General features: G+C 42.5%; 1 protein-coding gene across 2 annotated transcripts; it reads right to left on the bottom strand.

Annotated features, from left to right (window-relative positions):
* Nucleotides 1-6289: 6289 nt before the first annotated feature.
* Nucleotides 6290-8094, bottom strand: LOC143816640 (uncharacterized). 2 transcript variants are annotated; one of them, XM_077297275.1, is made up of 4 exons: nt 7939-8094; nt 7628-7841; nt 7375-7534; nt 6290-7263 (listed from the first exon to the last, which is right to left on the bottom strand). In XM_077297275.1, exons 2-4 carry the CDS (start codon nt 7740-7742, stop codon nt 6315-6317), a joined length of 1224 nt encoding a protein of 407 aa, XP_077153390.1. In that variant the 5' UTR covers nt 7743-7841; nt 7939-8094; the 3' UTR covers nt 6290-6314. The 2 variants fall into 2 exon arrangements, with proteins under 2 accessions (XP_077153390.1, XP_077153389.1); XM_077297274.1 differs by lacking the exon at nt 7939-8094 and having other exon boundaries at nt 7628-7929.
* Nucleotides 8095-10452: the final 2358 nt, after the last annotated feature.

Below are 10452 nucleotides of genomic sequence, written 5' to 3'. Positions count from 1 at the left end.
CTAAATAAATAATAATAAAAAAAAAAATATTATTCCCATAAATACATTTCTTTATCTAAAAAAACAAACAAAAACAATAAAAGTACACATATTTAGTATCGCCGCGTCCGTAACGACCCAACCTATAAAACTGGCCCACTAGTTAACCCCTTCAGTAAACACCGTAAGAAAAAAAAAAAAAAAACGAGGCAAAAAACAACGCTTTATTACCATACCACCGAACAAAAAGTGGAATAACACGCGATCAAAAAGACGGATATAAATAACCATGTTACCGCTGAAAATGTCATCTTGTCCCGCAAAAAACGAGCTGCCATACAGCATCATCAGCAAAAAAATAAAAAAGTTATAGTCCTCAGAATAAAGCTATGCCAAAATAATTATTTTTTCTATAAAATAGTTTTTATCGTATAAAAGCGTCAAAACATAAAAAAATGATATAAATGAGGTATCGCTGTAATCGTACTGACCCGACGAATAAAACTGCTTTATCAATTTTACCAAGCGCAGAACGGTATAAACGCCTCTCCCAAAAGAAATTCATGAATAGCTGGTTTTTGGTTATTCTGCCTCACAAAAATCGGAATAAAAAGTGATAAAAAATGGTCACGTGTCCGAAAATGTTACCAATAAAAACGTCAACTCGTCCCGCAAAAAACAAGACCTCACATGACTCTGTGGACCAAAATGTGGAAAAATTATAGGTCTCAAAATGTGGAGACGTAAAAACTTTTTTGCTATAAAAAGCGTCTTTTAGTCTGGTTTCACACTTGCGTTTTTATCTGCATGCGTTTTTTAAAAAAACCGCATGTGTGAAAAAATGCATGTAAACGCGGTAAAACGCATGCGTTTTTATAGAAAAACACAAGATAACAAGAAAAAAACAAAAAACCCTAACCCTACCCCTAACCCTACCCCTAACCTGAAATACGTGGCACTGAAATACGTGGCACTGAAATATACGTTTATATACGTATATACGTATATAAGTGCCACGATATTTCAGTGGCCACGTATATAAGTGCCACGTATTTAAGTGCCACGTATTTAAGTGCCACGTATTTAAGTGCCACGTATTTACGTGCCACGTATTTACGTGCCACGTATTTTTCAGTGCCTGAAATACGTGGCACTGAAATACGTGGCACTGAAATATCGTGGCACTGAAATATCGTGGCACTGAAGTATTTACGTGCCACGTATTTTTCAGTGCCTGAAATACGTGGCACTGAAATACGTGGCACTGAAATACGTGGCACTGAAATATTGTGGCACTGAAATATCGTGGCACTTAAATACGTGGCACTTAAATACGTGGCACTTAAATACGTGGCACTTATATACGTGGCACTTATATACGTGGCACTTATATACGTGGCACTTATATACGTGGCACTTATATACGTGGCACTTATGACTGTCAGAAAATGTTCAGTAAACGGTTAGGGGTAGGGTTTCAGGTAGAATTGGGGAGTTTCCACTGTTCAGGCACATCAGGGGCTCTCCAAACGCGACATGGCGTCCAATCTCAATTCCAGCCAATTCTGCGTTGAAAAAGTAAAACAGTGCTCCTTCCCTTCCGAGCTCTCCCGTGCGTCCAAAAAGGGGTTTACCCCGACATATGGGGTATCAGCGTACTAGGGACAAATTGAACAACAACTTCTGGGGTCCAAGTTCTCTTGTTATCCTTGGGAAAATAAAAATTTGGGGGGCTAAAAATCATTTTTGTGGGAAAAAAAATATGTTTTATTTTCACGGCTCTGCGTTGTAAACTGTAGTGAAACACTTGGGGGTTCAAAGTTCTCACAACACATCTAGATAAGTTCCTTGGGAGGTCTAGTTTCCAATATGGGGTCACTTGTGGGGGGTTTGTACTATTTGGGTACATCAGGGGCTCTGCAAATGCAACGTGACGCCTGCAGACCAATCCATTTAAGTCTGCATTCCAAATGGCGCTCCTTCCCTTCCGAGCTCTGTCATGCGCCCAAACAGTGGTTCCCCCCCACATAGGGGGTATCAGCGTACTCAGGACAAATTGGACAACAACTTTTGGGGTCCAATTTATCCTGATACCCTTGTGAAAATACAAAACTGGGGGCTAAAAAATCATTTTTGTGAAAAAGAAAAATAATTTTTATTTTCACGGCTCTGCGTTATAAACTGTAGTGAAACACTTGGGGGTTCAAAGTTCTCACAACACATCTAGATAAGTTCCTTGGGGGGTCTAGTTTCCAATATGGGGTCACTTGTGGGGGTTTTGTACTGTTTGGGTACATCAGGGGCTCTGCAAATGCAACGTGACGCCTGCAGACCAATCCATTTAAGTCTGAATTCCAAATGGCGCTCCTTCCCTTCCGAGCTCTGTCATGCGCCCAAACAGTGGTTCCCCCCCACATAGGGGGTATCAGCGTACTCAGGACAAATTGGACAACAACTTTTAGGGTCCAATTTATCCTGATACCCTTGTGAAAATACAAAACTGGGGGCTAAATTTCATTTTTGTGAAAAAAAAAAAAAAAATTATTTTCACGGCTCTGCGTTATAAACTGTAGTGAAACACTTGGGGGTTCAAAGTTCTCACAACACATCTAGATAAGTTCCTTGGGGGGTCTAGTTTCCAATATGGGGTCACTTGTGGGGGGTTTGTACTGTTTGGGTACATCAGGGGCTCTGCAAATGCAACGTGACGCCTGCAGACCAATCCATTTAAGTCTGCATTCCAAATGGCGCTCCTTCCCTTCCGAGCTCTGTCATGCGCCCAAACAGTGGTCCCTCCCCACAAATGGGGTATCAGCGTACTCCAGACAAATTGGACAACAACTTTTGGGGTCCAATTTATCCTGATACCCTTGTGAAAATACAAAACTGGGGGCTAAAAAATCATTTTTGTGAAAAAAAAAAATAATTTTTATTTTCATGGCTCTGCGTTATAAACTGTAGTGAAACACTTGGGGGTTCAAAGCTCTCAAAACACATCTAGATAAGTTCCTTAGGGGGTCTACTTTCCAAAATGGTGTCACTTGTGGGGGGGTTTAATGTTTAGGCACATCAGGGGCTCTCCAAACGCAACATGGCATCCCATCTTAATTCCAGTCAATTTTGCATTGAAAAGTAAAATAGCGCTTCTTCCCTTCTGAGCTCTGCTATGCGCCCAAACAATGGTTTACACCCACATATGGGGTATCGTCGTACTCAGGACAAATTGCACAACAACTTTTGTGGTCTAATTTCTTCTCTTACCCTTGGGGAAATAAAAAAATGGGGGTGAAAAGATCATTTTTGTGAAAAAATATGATTTTTTATTTTTACGGCTCTGCATTATAAACTTCTGTGAAGCACTTGTTGGGTCAAAGTGCTCAACACACATCTAGATAAGTTCCTTAAGGGGTCTACTTTCCAAAATGGTGTCACTCGTGGGGGGTTTCAATGTTTAGGCACATTAGGGGCTCTCCAAACGCAACATGGCGTCCCATCTCAATTCCAGTCAATTTTGCATTGAAAAGTCAAATGGCGCTCCTTCCCTTCTGAGCTCTGCCCTGCGCCCAAACAATGGTTTACACCCACATATGGGGTATCAGTGTACTCAGGACAAATTGCACAACAATTTTTGGGGTCCAATTTCTTCTCTTAGGCTAGTTTCACACTAGCGTTAACTGCATTACGTCGCAAATCCGTTTTTTTGCCGAAAAAACGGATGCGTCAAAAAAGTGAAAAACGGTGACAAACGTATGCCACGCATCCAGCATTTCGACGGATCCGTCGCAAATCCGCTAAACGTTTCCGTCGAAAATACTGGATGCGTTATATACGTTGCATACGTTTTACCATCCGTTGCATCCGTTTTTCCGACGGATCCGTTTTTAAAAGGGGAGGCTCCCAAAATTTGATTGGCTACTGGAAAATTTGAAAAACTATATAGTACTGTATTTACAGCCCATCTTTGTGGGTTTTAGTTTTGTGGCAGCGATGGAAGGTGTTCTTGGGAGGATTGCTAGTTTGGTTACCGACGTTATCTTTGAGACAAATCGCCTGGATATCATAGTGCGGGAGAAGGAGGCGGCAGCGGAAAGGCGTAGGATGCTTCTGCAGCAACGGAGACGGAGGCGACTGTGGATTCATCCGATTAATCAACTACGGATGACCCGGGGTGTCCAGTCCACTCTGTACCTGGAGTTGCGGCACAATCCACACAAATTCCACAACTACGTGCGGATGAGGATTGAACATTTCGATTTTTTGCTTGCAAAACTGGAGGATGTCATCCGAAGGCAGGACACAAGGATGAGGCTTGCCATCACACCGGCGGAGCGGCTGATGGTGACCCTGCGGTAAGCCTCTTTTTTTTATTTCATTGCTGATATTGAATGTTATATTACATGCTGCAGAAAATACTGCGCTGGCATATTGCGCACTATTTTCTGCAGCATGTAGTTTTGGTTTTCTTGGCGGACATTCAACTGCTTTATTTAAATGTCATTGCTGATATTGAATGTTAACAGACTGCAGAAAATACTGCGCTGAAATATTGCGTTGCATTTTCTGCAGTTTTTTTTTTTTTTGGTTTTTGGGTTTGATGACATGCAACTGTTTTTTTTCTGTCATTGGTCATTTTGAATGTTATATTACATGCTGCAGACAATACTGCGCTGGCATAATGCGCACTATTTTCTGCAGCATGTAATTTTGGTTTTCTTTGCGGACAGTCCACTGCTTAATTTAAATGTCATTGCTGATATTGAATGTTAGATAACAGACTGCAGAAAATACTGCGCTGAAATATTGCGTTGCATTTTCTGCATTTTTTTTTTTTTTTTTGCTTGTTTTTTTTGGGTTTGATGACATGCAACTGTTTTTTTTCTGTCATTGGTCATTTTGAATGTTATATTACATGCTGCAGACAATACTGCGCTGACATATTGCGCACTATTTTCTGCATCATGTAATTTGGGTTTTCTTGGCGGACATTCCACTGTTTTTTTACAACGGTTTCATGCTGGTTTTATTGGGTGTCCCGTCCTTAAAAAAAATTAACAGTGCCATATTAAAACTTGTTGGTCTGTGCAATTTTTTCCAACATGTTTTTTTTTTTTTTTTTTTTTTTTTAAAGTTTCCTAGCTACGGGTGAATCTATGACTTCGCTCCATTATCAGTTCAGGCTGGGCATTTCCACTATCTCTGGAATAGTGAAGGACACATGTCGGGCTATTTGGACCACTTTGCAACCAGAGTATATCCCCCAACCATCCATGGAAATCTGGTTGCGAAGTGCTGAAGAGTTTCAGCAAATTTGCAATTTCCCTAATTGTGTGGGTGCAGTTGACGGGAAACATATAAGGATTGCGAAACCGGCAGGAACAGGATCGGAGTATTATAATTATAAGAAGTATTTCTCCATCGTCCTTATGGCTATTGCAGATGCCAACTGCAGGTTCCTTGCCGTGGACATAGGAGCGTATGGACGGTCCAACGATTCACAAGTTCTTAAAAACTCTCCGATGGGTCGTTGCCTTTATGGAGAGAGCTACGATTTACCGCCAGCCAGACCACTGCCAGGAACCAATGACCCAGCCCTGGAATATGTTTTTGTAGGTGATGAAGCCTTTCAACTGTCGCCGCACCTACTGAAACCGTACAGTAGCCGGAACTTAAACCATACCAAGCGGGTCTTTAATTACCGGCTTACTAGAGCACGAAGAGTCGTGGAGTGTTCCTTTGGCATATTGACGGCGAAGTGGCGAGTTCTGCTGACGGCTATCAAGTTGAAAACAACAACTATAGACGAGGTCGTTAAAGCCTGTGTGGTGCTCCACAACTTTGTCCTTTCAAAGGAGCCCGTTTCCTTGGATGATGAAGAGTTGGAGACCACCTTGTGGGACTACCGCAGCAGCTCAGTTCGCTCTACAAGTTCAGTTACAAGGATGAGGGACCAGTTTGCCGATTATTTTGTCTCACCTGTCGGGCGGATCCCGTGGCAAGACATGATTGTGTAACCAGTTTCCCATGTGTTTTGTTTATGTAAAAAATGTGTTTCTGCCCAAAAAAAAAAAAATAAAAAAAGGGCCAAAAAGCATGGTTTTCTTGCTAGTAAAATCGTTTTGTTATACCTTTAAAATGTTCGGTGTTTGTTTTTATTAAAACCTTTTTTATTATATTACCTTAATAAATCCAGACACACACACAGAGTAGAATTTTATATTCAGAATTTTATTTTAACTCTTTTTTTTTTTTTTTTTTTTTTGCCAACAAAAAATATTTTTTTTTTAATATCAAATTTGTTTTTGAAAGATTTTGCAAAAAAAAACTAAACATCGTATTTACAAATCTTGAAACTGTTGGGTGGAGATATGAGAGGAGGAGGGGCAGGAAGGTTGGACCACGTCGATAGGTGGGGAAACCCTACTTGTTTGGGGTGCAGTGGAAGGGGGGGGTAAACCAAGAGGCTGACCAGAGGGGGGTGGTGTTGGGGTAGGGGGAAGAGAAAAGTTCAGTAAGGAAAACATTGGGGAAGTAATTTGGTCTTGGGGCCGGGATTGTTGTGGGGACTGGGTTGGGTATTGTGACTGGGTAGGGTAGTGGGACTGGGTTTGGTAATGGTGCTGGTGTGGGTATTGGGGCTGAGTTTGGTAATGCTGGGTATGGTGTGGAATTGGAGTGGAGGTGTGGCGAGGTGTGTGGGTAGACTCGTTAACGGCCTGCAGTAGAGCATTATGGCAGGTATTCATTACCCGCATCTGTTGCTCAAAAGATAGTTTCTCCATGGTCCTGAGCATGGAGTTAAAAAAAATATTGGCCGGATCGGGACTTACAGCTGAATGCAGCCTATCCAAGCGACTGCTGGTTTCACGGCTTGTTTCACTGATGCGTGACTGCACCATGTTGAAACCAGCAGTCACTTGCTCTCCCAAAATTTTGAAAGAGCCTTGGAAGGATGCATTCAGGTGCAAGAACTCAGGAGCATAGCTCTTTTCCTGACCCCTCTGTCGCTGCCGCCACGAACCTAATGGTGGTGTCGAGGTGGCAGGATCAGAGGGGTGGGGTAAAGGAAACGCTATCTGTTCAGCATCAGATGCGAGCAATGAAGGCTGCAATAATGCTCCACTGCTTGGGACGGATGAAGTGGAGGGGACAGAGGGGTCAGAGGAGGGGTCAGAGGAGGGGACAGAGGTGTGGGGCCTACCGACGTGGCCCTCAGTGGCGGACTCAGGAGGGATCGCTCCAGAGGGCGCAGAGGAAGATGCAGGCGCCCGGTGGCTGGAGAAGGTGCTGTGAAAGAAAAAACAAATGAAATTAATACATTGGAATGAAAAAGCCCTGACTGAAAGCAAACTAAGTAGACAGGTTAACATGGTTATTAGTGGGCTGTAGAATACTTACACTCTGCTTAGCATTGTTCGCCTCAGGAAGGAGAGGGCCTGGCCATATTTATATTTGCTCCTCTTCCTTCCTGCAGAGCCACTCGGGGCCTTCATCTCATCATTGAATTCCCTCTTAAAGCGATCCCTCAGTGACCGCCACCGCTTCCTAATCTTTCCAACTGTGAAGACAAGAATCAAAAGAAAAAACCAAAAATTGGTAAATGCAATACATTACAGTCAGCTCAAAACATCACTGGAAAGTGAATACTTACCTAGTTTGCTCTGCTGCTGAGGATGAAGGCTCTCCCGCCTTGGAAACAGGTTGCGACACACTTCGTCCCAGAGCCGACGGGTGACACCGGTATCAGCATGCCTGCGGTCAGCCATGTTCCACAGCGGCTCCCGCTCGCGAACCTCCTCGATGAGATTCTCGATATCAATGTCGTCATCATCATCATCCTCTTCTGCGGGAGCACGCTGTGAAGCCTGTGCCAAAAAAAAAAAAAAAGGAAAACAAACAAATTAGTACACTGAAACACTAAAGTACCAATAGAATACCCCTCCCCCCAAAAAAAAACCTCACTGATAGCCGACCGCGGCGACGAGTCCGCCGACTCTGGGATTGTCTGGGAGAACCTTCAGCGGCAGCAGCAGGAGCAGCAGCAGCAGCAGCCTGAAATAAAGGAAACAAATTCTCAGTAATGTAGGCATATATTTTCTGTGTTTAGTTATGTATGAAAATCTGTTTTGTGTATGGTGCAGTGTGATGTGCGAAAAAACTGTTTCCCCACTACTTACACTTGGTTCCTCCTCCACTAGCATCTCTCCACCCGTCTCGCCCCCTTCTGACAGCTCCTCATCTGATTCAGCTTCCTGTTGAAACATAATTTATGCATGTAGTTATCCATAAAAATGTAATTTAAAGAAATTTAAAAAAAAAAAAAAAAGTTTTGTGTTAACTTACCGATACACGCTGTTGCTGTGGAGGAGGGCTGTCAGAAGAGGACATTGTTGCTCAAGCTTGCTGCGGCCCTGGTGTATCTGTAAGTTAAAAAGACACTTGCAATCTGCTCTACACATTGAAGTAGCAGATTTGGGGTCTTCAAAACTTACTTGAAAAGATTGGTGGCTGTGGTCCTGGTTGGTTGGGACTAGAGGCGGCTTGCTGCGACTGTGGTCCTGGTTGGGACTAGAGGCGGCTTGCTGCGGCTGTGGTCCTGGTGTATCTGTAAGTTAAAAAGACACTTGCAATCTGCTCTACACATTGAAGTAGCAGATTTGGGGTCTTCAAAACTTACTTGAAAAGATTGGTGGCTGTGGTCCTGGTTGGTTGGGACTAGAGGCGGCTTGCTGCGGCTGTGGTCCTGGTGTATCTGTAAGTTAAAGACACTTGCAATCTGCTCTACACATTGAAGTAGCAGATTTGGGGTCTTCAAAACTTACTTGAAAAGATTGGTGGCTGTGGTCCTGGTTGGTTGGGACTAGAGGCGGCTTGCTGCGACTGTGGTCCTGGTTGGGACTAGAGGCGGCTTGCTGCGGCTGTGGTCCTGGTGTATCTGTAAGTTAAAAAGACACTTGCAATCTGCTCTACACATTGAAGTAGCAGATTTGGGGTCTTCAAAACTTACTTGAAAAGATTGGTGGCTGTGGTCCTGGTTGGTTGGGACTAGAGGCGGCTTGCTGCGACTGTGGTCCTGGTTGGGACTAGAGGCGGCTTGCTGCGGCTGTGGTCCTGGTGTATCTGTAAGTTAAAAAGACACTTGCAATCTGCTCTACACATTGAAGTAGCAGATTTGGGGTCTTCAAAACTTACTTCTAGCACTTTAGCTGTGTCCTGGTGGGCAGCGGCTGTGTCCTGGTGGGCAGCGGTCTTGGTTTATCTGTTAATATGTATAATGGATCTATAGTTAGACCACCCCCTGAAATAGGTAATGCTCAATGATAAACACCCTACTAAAATGATGTCAGAAATGTTCATACAGGTGAACACCAAAACCCCCCCAAAAAGTGGCACGTTATACCATTCATTTCCATGTCCCATAAAATGATTTTTTTTAATTTTAACACCAAGAAAAAATATATTTGACACATTTTATGTGAAAAAAATAACCTCCCCCCCCCCCCCCAAAAAAAAAAAAAAAAAAATTTTACAGGTTAACCTTTATTAAAAAAATTAGCCCTCAACCAACCCTGTATTGCATGTGTAACCATTGGTACATACACCAGTTTTAAATTTACCTTTATGAAATAATACTACGGACATTTTTTTAATAAACATTTTATTATAATTTTTTTTTCACTTTTTTTTTTTTTTTTAAATCACAATTAGGAGCTGACATGCTTTTTATTTTAAATACAAGTACTTCAACTGCAAATGGTTATAACTGTAATTTAAAAAAAATCAACACTTTTATTAAATAGAAAAACCCCACACTCACATTCAAACCACAAGCTGCAGACCGCTAGACTTTTTTAAAAAACACATCAGATTTAAAAAAATAAATAAATAAAACCACATGCTGCACAGACCACTATACAGTCAATACATCAGAAAAAGGCAAATAACCAATTACAGCATGGACAAATGCACATGCAATCAACAAGACGCACACAAAAAACATGCCTGGTATGTGTCCACATTCAGGATCGCATCAGAATTTGGTCAGGATTTTCCATCAGTATTTGTAAGCCAAAACCAGGAGTGTAACAATTAGGTAAAGTATAACACAAAAAAAGGCATACTTTTGCTTTTATCACCCACTCCTAGTTTTGGCGTACAAATACTGATGGAAAATCCTGACCACACCCTGATGCAATCCTGCACATGGACACATACCCTCCCACATGAACAGGCATAAAATTGGCAAAGGCATAATATGGTGCAGGCACATGATACAAAAGCACACAGCCGTACAAAAATACACACATGCACGCACATAGCTTTAGGCAAATACACATATGTACAACAAAGGCAGAAAGGTGAACCCAATCAGAAGACGCATACACACACACACATACAAAAGGCTGACAATCCTTTGGCTGAAGCTGCAGGTCTTCACAGTGGCTGGCATCATGGTGGATCTGGACTCTAGCATGG

Source organism: Ranitomeya variabilis, chromosome 3, assembly GCF_051348905.1.
Source record: "Ranitomeya variabilis isolate aRanVar5 chromosome 3, aRanVar5.hap1, whole genome shotgun sequence".
Taxonomy (NCBI): domain Eukaryota; kingdom Metazoa; phylum Chordata; class Amphibia; order Anura; family Dendrobatidae; genus Ranitomeya; species Ranitomeya variabilis.
Note: the sequence above shows the minus strand (reverse complement) of the source record. Positions and strands in the feature narration are given on the sequence as shown.